The sequence below is a fragment of the Notothenia coriiceps genome, unplaced genomic scaffold (genome assembly GCF_000735185.1).
Source record: "Notothenia coriiceps isolate Sejong01 unplaced genomic scaffold, NC01 NC01_scaffold00019351, whole genome shotgun sequence".
NCBI lineage: Eukaryota > Metazoa > Chordata > Actinopteri > Perciformes > Nototheniidae > Notothenia > Notothenia coriiceps.
In genome coordinates, this window is record NW_011352052.1 from 443692 (window position 1) to 464588 (window position 20897).

Sequence of the window (20897 nt, forward strand, 5' to 3'; positions counted from 1 at the left end):
CATTCACAAGCAGCAGCTACAGCCAATGAGATGTTAGAGACTCTGAGACAGGAAGCAGACAGGAGGAGAGTTCAGGTGTTGATGAACAAACTACCTTTGAAGCCGAATGGCGTCGGGTCGCTCTGCCGTTTCGTCTTGTGATCGGGGCTCGGAGGAGAACCTGCTGTAAAGAAAGAAAGATCGATTTTAAGATGTGGGTTGAGTCAAGAAATACATCACAACTAAGGTATAGACATTAGGAAGGCACATCTTGATGAGAAAGACACAGACATGATTTAGTTAACAGCAATATTTCGGCTCTGATCATAATGGCATAACAGCTGGATTAGAGAAGTAGAGGAGAGCTAACACAAAAGGCCGAAAACTACACTGAACAAAAATATAAACGGAACGCTTTTGCTCCCATTTTTCATGAGATGAACTCAAAGATCTAAAACATTTTCTATATACACAAAATAACCATTTCTCTCAAATATTGTTCACAAATCTGAAAAAATCTGTGATAGTGAGCACTTCTCCTTTGCCGAGATAATCCATCCCACCTCACAGGTGTGGCATATCAAGATGCTGATTAGACAGCATGATTATTGCACAGGTGTGCCTTAGGCTGGCCACAATAAAAAGGCCACTCTGAAACGTGCAGTTTTGCTTTATTGGGGGGTCTGAAAAAACATTGGTATCAGATATATACATATATATATACATATATATATATCTGATACAAATGTTTTTTCAGGAAATACTACCTTTTATAAAATGTGAATGGGCAAGTATATCCAAAACGACCCAATTGCTGCTATCCATTAATGCCACAGTGGATACAAGAGCATTACATGTACTTCTAGCCAATAGTAGATCACTTACATTTAAGTGCAGCAACAGGGATGCTGTATGTTTTTTATGTTTACATGAGCACTAGTGTCTTAGTTATGATGACAAGGCTTTAGGAGTTCCCAGCTTATGTGCTGCCTTTGTTAACACACCCTGCACTGGTTTAGAGAAATGTGGAAATGCTACTGGAGTACAACAGAAACCGGGATCGCTAGTTGGTTCCAACTACTACTTTGATGCTGAGAAATCAAGACCCACAGTGCACAAAGTTGATCAGGAACCTGGATAGAAACATGTCTACAGGGATATGAACACACAGGTTTCACATACATCAATGAGATACACTCTGGTTTAAGTGGAACAATCTCACTTGACCTTGCAAACAGTTTGACATAAAGAAGTATTGACCAGCAGCTCTGCATCCTTACCTCTTGACAGCTAGTTTCTCCCCCTAAAGGCTGAAACTTGGCATGGTTGGCAGGTATGGCCACGGTGAAGATAGCTTTTGGATGAATATTGGACATTAACTCCGGAGTCTTCCGGTCATGATCACAGTGAGGGAAGTCAGGACGTAGCTCTCATCGTAGCCCTTGCCCTTTACCACAGGGTTTCAATTACAGACTAGAAAGTAGCCAGCTGAATTTTTTCGTAGATAGAAGTAAATTAGCAATGCACAAACGATTACTTGTCCAGTAGCCCAATACACATTCATTTAGAGATTATATTTAGATTGGATTTATAGGCCGAAGATATGGATTTTCGCATACAAATATTCATACAAAATAGAAAAAGCAGTTTGTGTCCTTCCTGTGCAGTGTACATTTTTTTCAAAAACTGACATTTAAAAAACAAAACAATATTCATGTTCAATAGTTGAAGCACTAGAAAGAATAGATGTGGCTTTTCTAGTCCAGTGGATTAATACAATGTGCTGCATTGATTTGGAGTCACTTGGTCACGTAGTCTGGAAGCTAATTGAGTAAATCAAGACTTTCAAAAAAAAGAAATGCAGACTTTCAAAAATATATTCATATAAAAGTTTCCGGTGTGCCAATACAACCTGGAGTCCTTGGGTTGCAGTATATGGAAACTGTTAAATAACGATATTTATATAAAATAGAAGAAGCAAACACACAAAACCAGGTGTGTCCTACTCGTCCAGTTATGCTGTGTTGATTTGGAGTCACACGACAAGCTTTTGAAAAGAAACAAGCTGAATTTCGATAAATAAATAATAAACATCACTAAAATCCCATCAAAAGAGGCGTCCTACTTGTCTAGTGTAGTTACACCATGCTGCATTGATTTGGAGTCGCATGACATGGAAGCTATTCAGAAAACAAAAAAACAAATAATTGCATCTACATGGCAGATAGCGGTAGCATAGCACAAACCCACTCACACATGCACAGACAAGAACAGACAGACAATTAGACACTCATTCATGTTACAGTTGGTTCGACACTCCACCACTGTCAAGTACTTTATTCACAATAAGGTCATTTTCTTCTTTAAAAAATCATTTTTAATATACAACACAATTTTTGACAAGACAACTCCGTTTACAGCTAAATTTGAGCTCTTGAGTTCCAGCTTCTCTCATAACCAAAGCAAGCACGTAGATGATGGTAAGAGAAAGATGGAGTGGAAGAGACAGATGGACAGGGTCAAAGTTAGAAGAAAGAATGAGGAGAAGACAGTAAGAGAGGGAAATAGAAAGAGGACTACGCTTAGTATGATTTTTGTACTAAGAACCAAAATACTCAAATAAAATGAGAAAATAACAGTAATAAAAAACAGTAAGAAAGTAAGAGTTAAAGAGAAAAAAAAGCAGAGGTTACCGGGATGCTGTATCCAAGGCAACCTCACATGCATGTCTGTCTGTTTGACGCTTCAGCTCTGTTCTGCCGCTTCACAAGTCCACATACACAAACACTCACGCAAATTTGAGTGTGTGCGCCCCCATATTCCAAGCGAGTGTGCATCTCTGGGGGTTAGAGGGGCGTGGGGGGGCACGGGAGGGTGGAGAGAGACAGGGAGGAGTCTGGGGGAGTGAGAGGGAGCAGATAAGTCATCCCATTCACATTTCTCCCTCATTCACTCCCTTCATCTCCCATCCTTCCCTCTTTTTCTAGAGCCGAGTAAAGAGTCTCTGTCTCCCGCATCACAGCTCCGGTCATCCTCTGTCCAACTGTGCCACTGTTTGTGTGTGTGTATGCGTGTGTAATATATATATAAATATATATCTATAAGCAATTCCATTTCTGTGGAAACCTGGGGTTGAAAACTGAGCAGAAGAAGCTGCTATTAGCTTGTATTAAGGGGACAAAAAGGAGCCTGTGACTTATATAAGGTCTAAGTTAATACTGTCATTAGTGTACTTTACAAAACATAAATTAGTAGAAGAAGATGAACTTCTTTGGGGAGTTGTGTTGATTCTGTAGTAGGGAATCCTCATCAGTGTTGGCCTGTGTGTTTGTGTGTGCATGTGAGAGTACTGGCAGGCAATGGGCACAAGCTCAAGAGTCTGTCAGAACGGGCAGGAGGAGGAGGTGTCGGGGTCAGGGTGGACAGAGAGATGACGAGGAGGAAGGAGAAAAGATGGACGCACCCATCAGCCAAATAGCCCTGGGCTCCTCCAAGAAAGGTTGTGTGGATGGCGCCACCTGGAGGGCAGGAAAGATTTAACAATTACACAAGGGTCTTGGCAGAGAGCGTTATCATACTGGCTGAATACAACATGCACAAACACAACCTTATCATGGGACATTTTTACAACAAGAATAAAAGATCTCATCATCTAAGTTTGACAGTTTGTTTGTACCTGCTATCTAGAAATGTAAGTGTAGGTGCGGGAGGGAGACCGTCCCTCTGACTGGCCGTTGGTCGAGACGTTCAGGAAGTCCCAGATCAGAATGGTGTCGTCGTGAGAACTGCTGATGATCTGAAACTCATCGAACTGAAGGCGGAACACGCGGCCAGAGTGCTCCTGGAAACACAATTCACAGATAATGTTTACATTCATACAAACAGGCAGAACATGGATGTTTCTGGGTCAGCAATATCACACATTGGTTGCAGGTTGACTGAAAAAACATCAATGTAAAATGGTTTGATTTATCCATCACATATAAAGGCTTTACATCTGGGAAGCACTGGACTTCCCCCACAGATATATATTAGAATACATTTTGAAAATCTCTTGGCAGTCCAACCTCAAAGGACTGTCACAAGTCTGCGATCCCATCAGGATCAATGATGGTAGACTAAATGTCAGTAACATCCCACAGAGTAAATCCACAGCAGATCAACCAGTGATAATACACTTAAGAGAGGCAGATTCTACTAAATGTTTTGAAAACAAAACTGATCATTATATCTGGCTTTACAATACAGTTTACTGAATAATTCTTAAATTATAAAGCATACATTACAAGTAGGTAACAGGCTCTCAGAAGGGACTTACCACTAGAGTGCGCAGACATAATGTGCTGGCGGGGGCTCGTGGGTCCAGCGCTGCCTGCAGGTCCCACACCTTGATCTTGCTGCAGGACGAAACCCGAGACGACAAAATGTCAGACACAAAATGCGTCTCCTTGCAGAAAGCTGTGTGTGTGTGTGTGTGTGTGTGTGTGTGTGTGTGTGTGTGTGTGTGTGTGTGTGTGTGTGAATGATACTGACCCATCGTAGGCGCCACTGACAATCCTTTTGTTATCGAAGCGGATGCAACGCACCAGCTCCTCGTGACCTTCCAGCACTCGCAAACATGCACCACACTCTATGTCCCATAACCTGGAGAGAGAGAAGTCTCAGTAAACACATAAGATCTCTCAGCTTTGACAGAGGGCCGCTTTTACAGAAGAGCAGGGGCCAGTTATGCCCCCTGCCAATCTTTGGACAACATTAAGATCATCATCAAACAAACAATTTAGTTGGAGGTGATTTTAATAATGTACATTTGAAATATAAATACAACATGATATCAACCATTTACATTGTATTTCTCACACGTACCGGATTGTGTTGTCAGATGAGCCGCTGACCACCAGGCGATCTCTGTACTGTAGACAGGCGATGCCCCTCTTATGACCGTTTAGAGTGCGCACAAACTCACAGGTGCTGGTGCTCCATACCTACAGGGGGCAACACAGAGAGCGCTGTGAAACAGTGGCCTGTATTTATTCAGGAGTGCATCTCACCAAAGCTCATGATGATGGATTTGATGTAGGAACAAAGGGATTGCAGTAGAGCAGTGTGGACACCTCACAAGAGACGCATCATTTCAACCAATATGAAAAATAAACCCCTTTGTGCTCAAAACTTTTAAGCCATTTTCACACATGCAGTGTATCCATGTAACGTGGGGCCAAGTGTGAAAGCTGTATTTAAAAGTATGATTGCAGTGACAAGAAAGAGGGGCTCTCATGTGGGGCGATCAAACCAATCACAAGAGTATAACAATGACGTACACCCACACAGTGAGAGACCATAAACAACACGTTTTCACAAGTCATCCATTGTTTTTCTAATAATGCATGATTCAGGTTACAGTAACCCACGCAGCATAACAATCACAGACGATTGTTGAAACTTTGACCTTTTACTATAGTTTAGTCAAACAGACTTTTAATAACATCCGTATTCCTTAACATAGGAAAAGTCAACACCCAAATATCCATACATGAGGCCTGTCTTGCCACTTATTTTTCTGGTTAGTTTAATGGCAGTTGGAATGTTTAACTGTTGCAATACCGCCACCTGCTGGACTGTCCCTAACCCCATGTTTTCAGGCATTGCCATGTTACGTATAAAAATAAGGGTGCAAGAAAGAAATGTTTCTGAAAGTTGAACATGTGTGAATAGTGAAAATAAGCTGCACTGCCTGAAAGGTTATCTTAGTCATTTCCCATGAACTGTGTGAGACAGAGGCTTTATAGTAATAACATGTCATAGAGCCCAAGCCCTGCAGCAGTTCTCTAAATCACTCCTCAGTTGATGTTACCTTGATGGTGCGGTCCCCTGAGGCGGACACAATGTATTTGTCGTCAAAATCGACCACGTTGACGGCAGCTCGGTGTCCCACAAGGACACGACGAAGGCTGATGTCAGTAGGAGAGGCCATGTCCCAGACGGCAATTGAACGGTCTTTCGAGCAGGTGACCATCAGGCCGTTGGCGAAGCGCAGGTGAAGAACTGCCTCGTTGTGGTGGATCAGTGTGTTCAGTACCTCACCCGTCGTGACCTCCCACACCCTGCAGAGGAGGAAGGGAGAGAGAAGAGAAGTGGGAGGAATGATATGAGCATAGGAGACAGAGGAAAAGAAAAGGCAGGAAGGAAAAAATGGAGATGTGAAGACAAAGTGTGGAAGGAATGACAAAGAAGTGAGAAAAGTGGAAAGTGATAGGAGGAAAGGGGGAGTAGGACAAATAAGATATGGGCATTGGGGAGAGCAGTGAAAATGAAAAGAAGGTTGAGGATGCAGAGTGGAAAGGAAATGTAATGGGAATGAAGAAGAAAAGGGAACAATAGAGACAGGAGAGATAATTATGTTTATTAGTTTTACAATGGTGAGTAACTCAAGCTTCACACGCACACACTAACATGTCACTGAACTGTACCGCTGGGCATTGAGAGGGAAATACAGAAAACACTGGAAAAGCTGACAACCAAAACTACAAACAAAGTGCCCGTCAAGTTGTCGCTAAGGAAGTGAAGTCACATTTTCCTTGGATACCGCCCAGCAAGTAGGGCTGAAGTGTGAATTTATAAGAGAATTAATACTGAGCTTCTGTGTGCAGTAGCCAAGCAAGTCTCAACATATACAAACACGCCAGGTCTTTAAATATCGGCAATAAAACTGTTGTACTATCTCTGGTAATCATAGTAAATCTGACTCATAAAACAAAAAACAGCCTCATGTTTATTTCCTGTAAGCAGGTTGGGTGGGAACTAACAGTAAACTGGAGGCGCCTCAGGTACTTTTAATACTAGTTTAACATAAAACTGTTACATTTGTTTTTATATGTTTCTAGTTATTGTGCTTTTTAATAATCGTTTTATTATTTGACTCATTGTGTTATTTTTAGGGCTGTCAGTCGATTAAAATATTTAATCGCACATTTTTTATCTGTTCTAAATGTACCTTAGAGGGATATTTTTTAAGTTTTTAATACTCTTTAACATATGAGTGGACAAATATGCGTTATGCAAATGTTTGTTTATTATCATTTGAACATTACAAATATTCACCTCAATTCAACCTGGTGTGTGTGTGTGAGAAATGCCGCTCCTCTGTTTTCATAACTGTCAAAGCATGAGACTGAAGTTCCCACTGTGGGTCAAAATAATGCGCCGTGACCCCGAGGTAACTGTCATTACTGAGTGAAGTCCAATAGTCTCCGGTGAGTCTTTCTTAAATCCTCCTCTGCTTTCGCTGTTTGGACTTCATACGAGTTGTGTATTTTCGACAGTGGTGGCTCTGGAAGGCAATTCATAAGTGCAGTCGTTGGATGCGACCTGAATTATATGACGCAGCCCCTCCTCCTCCACAATGTTAATTGGCCTTCAAGATGTAGCCAACCATTTAGCGATCTTTGTTGAAAGTTGCTGCTCGTAGACGTGTCCAGGTGTCTCCCCAGCACACTTTCAAGTGTGGTCTTCTGCAAGCGGGCGGCAGGAGCGGGGCTGTCGGCATCAGCAGTGTGCTTGGATTGTATAGATGGTATTTTAAACTCGATGCGCTCTGAAACTAAGGGGCGGCCGAGGACAAAAAAAAATGCACATGCGTTAATCGCGTTAAAATAATTAGTGGCGTTCATTCTTTTTTGCATTAACGCGTTAACTTGACAGCCCTAATTAATATATATAAATACAAATAAAATAATAAAAAAAGGTTACTCTTTCTCTCTGTTTAGTTCTTTAGACATATCCTTCAATTCTAAAAAATGCACACAACGTTCCCAAATAAATGTAGAGGGAGCCACCAGGAAACAGCTATGAGGCGCTTTGCATGGAGGAGGCACATATCAATTAAAGCTTTTTTTGTATGTGAAGATTAGTAGAGGAAACTCCCAATATAAACAATTAAGGGTGAAAAGGTAGTTTTATACCTATCATATCGTCAGCAGGCAATACCTCGCACCAAAACTCTCTATCTTCCCCACACTCCCAAAGCCGGCAATGAAACAACGTCCCTGAGATCTCATATTACATTTCAATCACTGGATGCTCTAACTATTATCTTCATAACTATTATTAGCCACAAAGTGTGATGCGTGTGGGGCCCTTCAGATAAGCAGTACCTTATAAGCAGGGATGTGTGTCACATTACAGAGGGTGGTGTCGTACAGGCCCAGGAACTGCAGCGGCCTCTTCAGCTCCTGGAAAGGATAAATGCTGCTCTTGCACGGCTCGATGCTGAAAGAAAGAAAATCATGACTGGTAAAAAGGTTAATTGGCAAGTCAAATACATTTAAAACAATAAATAACAAATGTTCATATCCAATGTAGACTCTAGCGTTGGTCTCCCACCTCGGCCGCCCCATAGCTTCCTCGATGTGTGGGACTGTGCAGTTGTCGAGCATTATGTGCCCGGAGATGTCCAGAGACACCAGGTTGACCAGGCGCTGTACGATGGCCGTCAGGATCTTCCTGCTCATCTTAAACTTCGAGGTGCGCCTGCTCTCCCGGGAGATGTCAAGATGCCTGAAGGATGAAGAGTGTTAGCACTGTCAGTGACACATTCTATTCAAATGAATATAGGCCACCTAAAGGTAACACCAAATGAATGGGGACGTTTTCATTATAGTTAAATTAGTTTTGAAAGTTATAAATGCTAGAATTCAGATTTTGTATAATATGTAATGGGAGCACAAATCTTACGCCCAAATTAAAAACATCCAAAGCAATCCATTAATCTAGTTATTTAAAGTTTTAATAAAATAAAACAAAACATAACAGCTGAACACTGAGCTGAAGCTCTCTGTAAAGCTGAGGGCACAGCACATTCGGACTCAAACCGCATCATTTCAATGTACAATTGGTGTTTTAGTCACGGACGTCTGGATCTTAAGTTATCAGAGCAACAAGCTGAGCTAGCTCGGTTAGCAGCGCCAAACTGCCCTGGAGAAACACATGAAACTATTATTCAGTGTTTTTACCTTTAATCAAGGGGTCCGTTTGCTTTGGAGATTTGAATGTGATTGGTGGTTTGCTGTGCATGCAGAGCCTGCATGTCACTCACTCAAGTACCCCTGACATGAGAGCCGCGCAAGTTTTCCTTTTGTAGCAAGCAGCAACATAATTGTAACATGACGTGTTTTAGTTAGTCCATTTATTTTTTAAATCGTCACTGCGCATGATCGCGATTATCGTCACCACACGATATATCGTGCAGCCCTACTCCATACTACTAGAGGTCATAAGCTCCATAGGGAACCTTTGATACTGTGATTGTTTACACTCTGGTGTAGTAAGAGGATCAGTTTAATACTAATTATTGTGATTCATATGCTCTACCTTAAGACAAATATTTGTGTCGATGTTTGGTGCGAAAGACAAGGCTACTTGGATAGAGGAAGTTACAGAGGACCTTTGTAATGCTTCTGAAGTTGGAGAGAAACCTGTATTCATACTGAAAGACAGTGAGTGAATGGGTTCTTTGTGAACTTGTAAACTATTTTCTGCTAGAACATATATTTCAACTGAAAAAGATGAATATAACCTAGTGCTGTGGTGCTGAGTAGAGAGCTCCAGAAAAGTAACTTTTTCTTTCAATTCGTCCTTCTGCAAAACGTAGGAGTTGTCCTTTAGTAATAGGTGACCGATAAGGTTTGGGTGTTAAGCACATCTAAAAGGACTGAAGATCCTTAGTAGGTCCATACATGACACAACTTCAGGGCAGTGGCTCGTTTGATTTCAACTCAAATTCCACCAGCACAGCAGAACACTCTGTGTTGTCGTTTGTCATTTAAATACAGAGCAGACATGATCAACTGGCAATATTTAAAATGCAATACCAGGGTATGTTGAGATCATAATAACAAATGGTACATTAAAGCCCCCTCCCACCTTACCTGAGATTTACCATCTCCACAATGGTACTGACCAGCTCCTCTGACAGGTCAACGTTGTAGAGCACAAGAGAAGCAAGTCTGTCTTTCCACTGGGTGAGAAAAGCTGTTCCCAGCAACTGGACATTAGACAGATCTAGAGAGGTGAGCGACTTCAGGGGTTTGAGCAGCGTCTCAGCATCCACCTCGTCTGGCAGGCCTCCTAAGTTGAGCAGCCTGAGGCGGTTGAAGCCCTGGAAGTTAAAGTCTGTCTCTAAAGCTTGCCTGGAAGCAGGGCTCTCCTCCTCCTCATCCTCAGTGTCTTCGTTGCATGCGAGTGGGGCACCGCCCTTCCTGTAGAAGATGTGGTTGCAGCCGAAGAGACACAGAGACACCAAGGTCTCACGGAAGCTGATCAGAGATTTCAGGCTGCGGGAGGACAGACTGTTGCAGTAGGTGAGGTGGAGCTCAATCAGGTCCTGTTGGAACACACATACGACAAATGACTGATCACTGAATCATTTTAAAACCATACTGACCTAAATATGCTGCACTCATCAAGGACTGGGTATAGGAGCTTTAGCATAATACTAAAGCTACTCTGTGGTGTTCTAACTCCCAGGAATGACCTTGCTGATGCGCTATACTGTGTGGATAAGTTTGTTTGTTGCTTCAATTAAGAATTGGTAGGCTCGTTATCAGGTGCAGCATAATACAATCCATCTATGGTCTCAGTGCATAATAAAGTCCACATCCATTCAGATGTTATTCATTGCCTGAACAAACTATCATTGGGGGACTTACACACTCGTGCTTGGGCGGTCAAAAGCCCTATGCCCTTCTGGGGTCAGACACACCCAAATATGTGACATGACACATCATTAATACCTGTACTCTGGGTAATAGGACAGCAACACCCTTTGCTGGGTTCTTACACCTTTTCCAAAGTCAAATTCAAGCACTTTTCAAGCATCTTACAGCTGTTGTAAATTACATATTTATATACACATACTTATCCTCAAATGATTATTTCCCTACCTCACATTAAATCAGATGTTCTTTATGCTATAAACAACCAAATGTGTGTTTCGTGATAGCATTCTACATGAGAATGAACAATTAAAGAAAAGAAAAGAAAGTTTAATATTTCAAAATGAGTGGCCTGAGTGATCTGTAGTATAACCTGGCTGAGCCAATATAAAACAATCAGCCAAATAACTTAATACATTATTGATTACTATTTTTGAGGTACTCTTAGGTTGGCAGTAAACATAAGTCAGAGGTAAATGGTGTACTTGTACACCACTACATCTATCTAATACCTTTAGTTACTTTCCAGATGTGGATGAATGATGTGAAATATAACCAAGTGTTGAATCAGACTTTAGTTCTACCTGGAGTAAATCCACAAGCTACCCTGCAGTATACAAAGTCATTCAAACTAGCTGCACCTTTACCAGCTTTGAGAACACTTTAATGATCAATCATTATAAAACATATCATATTTATTATTCTGAAATGGACTAATCTGCACAATGACTACTTTTACTGTCGCTACTTTAAGTATATTTTGATGATAATACTTTTCTACTTTTAGAGCTAGCTCCGTGAGGAACATTTTGAGTGCTGGACTTTTACTTTAACAGAGTATTCCTACACTGTGGTACTTCTACTTTTACTCAAGTACAAGATCTGAGTACTTTTACTTTTACTCAAGTACAAGATCTGAGTACTTCTACTTTCACTACAAGATCTGAGTACTTCTACTTTTACTCAAGTACAATATCTGAGTACTTAGTCCACCTCTGGTAGCGTATTAGCCTGAATTGTAGCCACAAAATCACGCAGAGCTGCATAGAAATAGACTCACAATGGTAACAAGTGGAAAATAATATTTAAAATTGTGTACAATGATTTGTAGGTAATTTTGACTACTCAAGGCACCTGATTTATACATCTTCAAAGGAAGATTGTGTTCATTCTACAATTACATGGGATTAAAGCAAAATGTAGTTTTACTTGTATAACGGCCCGTCCACACTACAGCTTCGACAGCTTCAAAAACGGTTTCCAACGCGTCTGCCCATTCACTTTGAATGGGGTGACGTCACGTTGCCTCGCTTTTCGCCGAACTGAATTGTGGGTAGCAGAGCGGAGCTTTCCTGGCGTTTCAGGCTGCAAAAGTGAGCAAAGTTCAATTTTGAAGCTTCTGAAGCTTTCGGTGGAAGCGTCAGCCAATCCAAATCATATGCCAAGACAGCTCTAGCCAATCAAAACCGCTGCTTCTGTGTCAGGAGCGGGAGATTCATGTGATTGGGTTGTTGGTCGAGCTTCAGACACGCCCGCCGGCAAGCTTTTTTTGAAGCTGTAGTGTGGACGGGCCGTAATACTTCAAGACTTCATATAAAAGCCTGTTTCTAAAAGTATCAACCATAGCGACGCGGTCAAATCCTCAGTTTATAATTTATAACAATATATTAACAAGCTAAGGTCTAATTACGCAACCAAGTCTCACGGCATTTCGTGTTATAGTCACGAAATAAATGTAATCTATTGATTCGTGTTCACCAACACGATTTTCCCATTTTTTTCGAGTCACACAGAACGATTTTAAAAGCAATGTATTTCTATTGGTAGTGTGTTTCGTGCCTGCGTCTTTTTGGCCGGTCGAGTCTTGGAAGACCGGAAGCTGTGGGGTTCATAAAAACATGTTCTTACTCAATATCAAGCCACGATTATTGTTTTTTTTTTTTAAATCGTATAATGTCAGACTTTTTTTGCCGTCTGTGAGGACGGCAAAAGAAATGGGGCTCAGAGCCTCAGAATACTGAAATATACTGAATACTGAAATCTGTATATATTTTTTTCCTTCTAATTTGTTATTATTTGTGACCCGCTCTATCGAAATCAGTCAAAAGTCGCAACGGCTCATTTAAAAAATAAACGTGGATTTGTGTAAAAAAACTATTTTTTCAGGGTTCGGGTGTTTTGTTTGATTTTAAATAAACAAAGTCTTGGCTTTCAGAATATGAAACTGTTATTGCCAAAACCTCATGATAAATACATTTTTGAAGCTTGTAAAGGGAAGAAGAGGCACCTCTCAATTCGCACCCTGCTCTTCCACAGGGCCGCTCCCCCTCCCCCCGCTGAAATTATGAAGTAAAGGCGTATAGTAATCATAGATAACACCACATGGTCCGGGACCGTTTGTTTATTTGAAAACGGATGAAAACAAAGTAATTTAACGTCACAGCAAGCATAACAACAGCCGGTGTTTCTTGTGAGTGTTTCCCCGGTACACAACCACAATACATACAAACGCAAAAATACACACACACTCGCGAGCTTCCCCCAGACCAGTAATACAAGCGAAAATGTGTCTTCGGGTCAATGTGACTGATTTCTATAGCGCAAGTCACATTTGGTTTAGGCACGAAACATACTACCAGTAGAAATACATTGCTTTCAAAATCGCTCTGTGTCGAATCAATAGATTATATTTCGTGACTAGAACACGAAATGCTGTGAGACTGGGTTGAATTACAACAGTGAGTGCTTCATCCTCTGAACACCACAGGATGGCGACTGTAACGCACATATTAACATAGGTACGCTCCTCTGAAATGATTGTCCCCTGTAATTATTATTATCCCTCATCGAGTTCGCTATTCAGCTTGCTAACGTTAGCTTAAACCAGCGGTCGGGAACCTATGGCTCGCGAGCCATATATGGCTCTTCCGGTGACGGCATATGGCTCCCAGACAATTTCGAGTTGAAAAAAAAAAATGTTTAAAAAGAAAAATCAGTTTGAAACTGATTTTAAAATACTTGTGATATTTCTTAATAATACTGTGTCATTTTAAAGTAAACAGTAATTAGTTTTGAAGATAAATTTCACGGGTCACCCGTGGGTCGGGAACCAATGGCTCGCGAGCATGTCCGGGTCATTGTAAAGGTGAAGAAATCAATTTTATCAGATAGCCAACTAGTTTATCCGCTTCAACCCTTGTAACGGAAAAGATGGCGAAAAGAAAAAAAGAAGATGATTACCGTGCATTCCAGGCTGCGTGGACAGAGGAATTTGCATTTGTGGAGAGAGCAGGATCTGCGGTATGTCTAATATGCAATGATAAAATTGCATCGATGAAACGTTCAAATATAAAGCGGCACTTCGATACGCACCATGCTTCATTTGCATCGAAATATCCAGCGGGGGACAGCAGGAAAAGGGCATGCGAGGAGCTACAAATCAAGTCGAGGAAACACAAATTAAGGACATAAACGCCGGGACATACTTTTCTCTCGCGTTAGATGAGTCAACAGACGTTAGCCATCTATCTCAGTGCAGTATAATTGCCAGGTATGCTGCAGGTGACACACTGCGTGAGGAAAGCTTGGCTGTTTTGCCAATGAAAGGGAAACAAGAGGAGAGGATTTATTCACGTCTTTTATGGAGTTTGCTAAAGAAAAAAAACTACCGATGGATAAACTTATTTCTGTCTGTACTGATGGTGCACCCTGTATGTTGGGGAAGAACAAAGGATTTGTAGCGCTTCTCCGTGAACATGAAAAGAGAGCCATCCTAAGTTTTCATTGCGTCCTGCACCAGGAGGCGCTTTGCGCTCAGACGTGTGGCCAGGAGCTTGGTGAGGTGATGTCGCTGGTCATTCGAGTGGTCAACTTTATTGTTGCCCGAGCTTTAAAGGATCGCCAGTTTAAAGCTCTGTTAGAAGAAGTTGGGAATCATTATTCCGGTCTGCTTTTACACAGCAACGTGCGTTGGTTGTCAAGGGGGATGCTCAGCCGTTTTGCAGCTTGCCTGAGTGAAATCCGGACTTTTCTTGAAATGAAAGGCGTCAAGCATCCTGAGCTAGACAACACTGACTGGCTCCTGCAGTTTCACTATCTCGTGGACATAACTGGCCATCTGAACCAGCTCAATGTGAAAATGCAAGGTATTGGAAATACAATCTCATCCCTTCAACAAGCAGTGTTTTTGAAAGCAAGCTGGAAGTCTTTCTCAGGGACATTGAAAACAGGTCGTCTTCTGCACTTTGAAAGACTGCAACAATTTAGAGATGCATGCCTAGCAAGTGACTCCACTCAACATCTGGATCTCCAGCAGCTAGCTGGCTTTACGTCCAATCTCCTGCAGTCATTCAAAGCACGTTTTGGAGAATTTCGTGCGCGCACTGGTCTTTTCAAGTTCATCACTCATCCACATGAGTGTGCAGTGGACAAAATCGACCTGACATGCATCCCCGGGGTCTCTATCGGAGACTTTGAGCTGGAAGTTGCTGAGCTGAAGGCCTCAGACATGTGGATGAGTAAGTTCAAGTCAATTAATGGAGAGTTGGAAAGTCTTGCGCGACAGCGAGCAGAGCTGGCGAGGGAACACAAGTGGACAGAAATGAAAAATCTTCAACCTGAAGACCAGCTGATTCTTAAAACTTGGAACGAGCTTCCTGTGACATACCACACAATGCAGTGAGAACAGTGATCTTCATCTGCTGTATGTATCGTGTGTGTGTGTGTAGTCTAGTGAAGTGTGAGAGGGTGTGAGATTGTGTAAGTCGTCGTCTCTACGTTCGCAAGAACACTCTCCTTCTTATAATACTAGTTGAATCGTAGTGGAGACTCATATATAGATGGGACTTGTAGTCGTCCTCTCCCTGAGGAAATTTTCATCTCTGTGATGTATTGACTATTTGTGGCACTCGTACGTCGTCCTCTCCTGAGTAATTCGATCTATGAGTGGATGATGACTATAATGTGGTACTTGTAGTCGTCGGCTCGCCATTGACAATTTCATCATCTGTAGCATGTATCGACGCCTAATTATATTGTGGGACTATGTCAGTCCGGTCTCTCCTGAGAAATCATTCTCTCGTGTTTAGTTGACCATTAAATAGTCGCGTGAGAATTTAAACTCAATTTGTTATGAGTTTCACGACGTCTCAGTTTACCAACTTTGCTTTGTTTATTTTGTTACCCCAAAATTCTAGGATCATTTTCCGATGAAGATTTTTCTTGGACGCAAAATCGGACACGCAACACCACGGGGAGGACATGACGGAAAATATCTATCACGTACATTTACCATTTTTCAGTGGTGTAGAATGCGCGGAGTAAACCGAAACTGAGACTATATAGGCCTCGTATTATACTGGAAGGCACTGTGATAGTGTCTGTCTCTCTCTGTGAAGACATTCCATCGTGCTGGTGAGTGTATGACTCGATATCGGATGTTATGCGCGATCCGTCTGTAGTCGTCCTCTACCTGAGAGAGATGTTTCATCTCTGTGATGTCATCCTGACTATATGTTGGCCTGTGTAGTCAAGTACCTCTCTGAGTGTAAATGTCTCTATCCTTGATCGTCATGTTGTGTTGGAGTCTTGTGAATGTCTCGCGTAGATCACATAAGTCTAGCGTTTGTCTACGTCAGCTTCTTCCTCCTACGAGAGTTAACATATTATCATGCTATGTAAAGAAATGCTGACGTTATAACTATGTGTGACTAATAGACTTTCTTTAAGTCGCGCTCACGTCTCCTCGAAGAAGAATAGAATTCTCTCATCTCTGTGACGGATAGTATAGACTTGTACGAGTGTTCAAAACTGTTAGTCAAGATACATTCTATCTCTAGACGACTAGATAGTTATTTATCGTAAGTGTATATATAAGAGCGTTTATGTCACGTCCGGAACATATGTAAAGATAATATTCTTCTTCCTGTTAAGTATATTTTTGTGTCCCATCTCTTCTGATAAATAGAGTGGAAGGTAAAAATAAAGTATAGTACTAATAACAGAACAAAAAGGCTTTAAGAGTTGCCCGTCGACTTGGTTAGTGTCGTCGAGACCAAAGTCTGTCTCCCACCCGTTTCTCACGACGTAAATTTAGTACAAGAAGACTTTTCGAGAGTTTACTCTGAAATTAAGACGTTTGAGTCCGAAAGACTATGAAATGGACTTTACAGACTGAAAGTTTTAGAGTTGGTAAAAAACACTGTAAGAAATATAATTTATTAACTATTGTAGTGGTTACAACTGAAAAACTTTATGTGACTTAACAAATGGACATTTTTTATTTTTATGTTTAGTCTGAAAAATAGAGAGTAGTAGTGTAAAAAAGAGATTAGTACTATAAAAACGCAAAAAAGAGCTTTTAGAGTCGGCGCGTGGTCGTAGATGGCACGTCGTCGTCGAGACTCCGCGGTCTGTCTCCCACCGTTGGCGGGACGGCTGTCGGCGGTAGCGTGGCCTTTGTTCTCGAGAATGACGGTGGCTTTGCGAGTGACGGGTCCCTCTGTGTGAGGGGGTCCTTCTTCGTCGAGGTATTGTAAGTAGACAAGCGTAGTACTGATAAATAGATCAGATGTGTATGGCATATATAGTGGCATATTTTGGGCATAAAGTAGAGTAGCATGTTAGTAAGGACTAAAGTGTAAGACAAGACATGTTAATAGTCTAAGATTAAATGTTACAATACTGAAGAACATATGAATAAATACTTAATTAAATAAGATATACAGAGTAACACCCTCCTCCGAGTCCTGTCTCCACAGTAACGGTAAAGGGAGACATACACGACCAAGTCCTACTAAGTGGAGACGTACATACAGACACAAAGTTGAGACGACACACACAGTTACGGCACACAGAATGTGTCGATTTCATTCTGCGGAGGAGTATATTGTCGAGTAAACAGAAGTAGAGACCAAAGTTACCTACTGCAGTGTGTCCTTGTAAGAGGTACCACTAGCCAACTCTGCACTTAGTAATATTTCCCTCTATAAGACGTGGACCGGACAAGAATAAGAGTCCGTTATGTGCGAGATACGTCAAATTATTTAGACTCAACCATAGGAAGTCCAAGATGGTGGAGAGACTGACTTGCGCGTAGTTGAATTCATAAGAGTGTTTCCTTGCGAGTAGCCGATGTTGAGGACTTAGTATGTCACAAAGGTACTACTATACGTGACACCAGTTATCGCTCTTATTCGCACTGCGTAAGACATCTGTATAGTGGTACTATAGACCTACATTGTGATCCTTCATACAAGTGTTGTATCAGTCCTTTTCCTCTTTAGACAAAGTTGTGTTTTCACTTTGACTTTAATCGTGGGGTGTCGAACGACTACTGTATTAGCATACGCAGTTGAGTTCCGTGAGCCTGTCCTTTGAGAGTGTTGTCTTCGGTCTAAATCAAATTGCCGAAAAGGAGAACTAGTTCAAAGACATTCGGGGTCTATCGACACAACAGACATACACACCTCGGATCAATTTAGTCTGAGTAATCAAGAGGGAAATGTAATTTAGGATGAGATTACCACAGTTACTACCCAACGTCCTAGAAGTGAGTACGCGTGCGAAGAACTAACAATTCCGTGTGCCAGGTCTGCTCAGTGTGACAACCACACTGTCCCTGCATAATATATGTACAACTACATCACGGGCGATGACATCTACGAGTAAACTCTGAGACGACTCAAGGGAATAGAAGTCACTACTCATCTTTCGTGAAAAAAATATCCTGTACGAGTTGTATTACGAGCAAATCGACATATCCTTACAAGCACAGACCTTAATTATCTCACAAACGACCTACACACATATACAATACATACCACGAGTATGTCGGAGACGTGAATTTCTCGAGGCGATCACCGACTACAAGTCGAATCGTATATCATACGCAGGAAATTAGCTATCCAATTTCTCGAACTTGACGACACAAGTCACTACTTAGGTCATACATGGGACAGAAGTCGTATGAAAGAGTTCTCAGGGCGACTGAACTTTCATATTATGAGTCACTTTCAGTCCTTGGATGAATTTCTCATGAAAGGACGATCTACAACGTCGAACGTATAGTATGATAAATTTCTCATGTATACTCCGAACCGACTAGTGTCAAGACTCCACATATAGTCGACCTCACAAGAGATGATGAGTTTCTCAGGAGTAGGACGACTGCAAGTTGCACGTGATGAGATCATACACTGCAGAGATGAATGTCTAGGAGAGGACGACTCACAAGTCCACTATGTAGTCATACATCCGCCAGATCACAATTCTCAGGAGCGGTACGAGCTACAATGTCCACAGTATAGTCTATACATCAACCGTAGCATGTACTATTCTCAGGAGTAGGACGACTAAAGCTCCATGACATATAGTCTATAATCCACATAGATGAAATTTCTCAGGGAGAGACGACACGAGTCCTACATATAGTCATACATACAGACGATAGAAATTTCTCAGGAGAGGACGACTTTGACCAGTAGTAAGTGATACACACCAGAGATGATAATGTTCTCAGAGAGACAACTACAAGTGCAGTATAGTCCATTATATTTAGGTGCTGTAAAATGTACTCAGAAGAGACGTCCTCTACAAGTACCGTACATGTGAGTCGTACATCTAAGGATGAACTTTCTCAGGAGAGACGACCGCTTACTGCTAGTCAACATATAGCGTCATATATCACACCGTCAGTGCTGAAATTTCTCATGTGAGATGCCGGCTAGAAGTCAGTTACATTGCGTAGCCGTCATCACAAGGAGTCGGTAGTACTTCTCAGGGAGAGTAGCGACTACAAGGTCCACATCATAGTACTAACAGCACAGTGATAGAAAATTTCCAGGAGAGCGCACGACTACACATTCCACAAGAGTCGACCTCAATGTTAGGATAGGCATATTTGAATTCTTCATGGAGAGGAGACGCACTACAATTCGCACAGTAGTCATCATCAACCGAGAATGACTATTTCTCAGGAATGTCGAGACACTACAAGTCCACATATAGCCGGTATCTTAATATGCGCACGTCCTATATGTCATGGTGTATCTCAATTGATCCAGAGACAGACACCTGCGGAACTGACGACTGCGGCTTGGGTCAATTCTCGGCCACGTACATGCCTCCTAAACTGTAACACGTGGGAGCTGCACAGGACTGCTTAGCTCTGCTGCAAGACGAGCCTGTCCCCTCTATTTTCTGTTTATACGACTATATAAAGTAACTCTCTATCATAAATCGATATTTTTAATGTTTTTTTTTTTTTTTTTAATTATACGTGATAACTGCTAGTTTCTCTCTGTATATCATCGTATATTAATACCGTATTTAGGCTTTTTATGGGCAACTCCAGCTGTTATTTCTCACCTCGACCTATATCGTTATGGACGCTGATCGTCAGCATATATATGCTTCACTGTCTTCACAACTCAGACCGTCCGTAGATGCGCGGAGCGGTCCGAAGGGAGTCTGTCAGTGTGAGATGTCGTTACTCAGTTGGTTATGAGTTGCGACAGACACAACCCATCCCATGTCCTTCGAGCAAAGTTCGAATCTTAGTCGACCTAAGAAGTCTCAACAATCTAAGAGACAGTACAAGACAGGTGAACCATCAAGAGCATGTCGAGCACATAACGACAGTCGTTCTGATGAGGATTACAGGTAATTCTACTGAACTTGATATCGAGTAGCGTTACAGAACTACAAAATAAAAATGAAGTGGAACATTTATGCCTATCTAGGACAAACTAGGATCAGCGGATACATGTTGCTATACAGTTCAAAATATACCGCTCGCGTCATCAGAACGTGAAATTTGAATCAGTGGATCCTTTTTAATTTGAGTCCAACGACATTCTTTTAGGTACACGTGTACGCATAAGTAAGTATATTGATAAATCGCTAGCGCACCAGTACACTTAGAGAAAAACTGACATACACTATCGACTATTTTCGAGAGTAAATGTTCTAAAGTACGAGGATCAAATAATATAAAGTAAAAACTCTCACGGTATATCATAACAAATCGCATATTTTCCTCGCCTTCCCTGAAGACCACGACGTACAAAACGCTACCGCCATCGCCTTCCCACGTCCACTCAAGCTCGTCCGCAACTCGCGCGCGTCTCTCCACAGCACTCCACGGATATACGCTCCTCGCCGACGTCGTACGTATCCTCTCTCCGGCTTTGTACCAGTTATGACCAG

At 41.7% G+C, this 20897-nt stretch overlaps 2 protein-coding genes across 2 annotated transcripts in view; both read right to left on the reverse strand.

Moving 5' to 3' along the window:
- Positions 1–2272: 2272 nt before the first annotated feature.
- LOC104951911 (F-box/WD repeat-containing protein 11) lies at positions 2273–6085 on the reverse strand (the record flags this gene model as incomplete). Its single annotated transcript, XM_010778646.1, has 6 exons — positions 2273–3497; positions 3656–3820; positions 4298–4376; positions 4513–4623; positions 4846–4964; positions 5834–6085. Coding segments are annotated over 5 exons (723 nt in total), but the record flags the coding sequence as incomplete, so codon positions are not given.
- A 2032-nt stretch (positions 6086–8117) lies between these two features.
- The window catches only part of LOC104951912 (protein zer-1 homolog), an 18402-nt gene continuing 5622 nt past the window's right edge, over positions 8118–20897 (reverse strand). Inside the window, exons 4-6 of the mRNA XM_010778648.1 lie at positions 9906–10360; positions 8362–8535; positions 8118–8247 (exon numbers count right to left, since the gene is read on the reverse strand). Coding sequence (XP_010776950.1) covers positions 8118–8247; positions 8362–8535; positions 9906–10360 — 759 coding nt within the window. The remainder of the gene's footprint in view (positions 8248–8361; positions 8536–9905; positions 10361–20897) is intronic.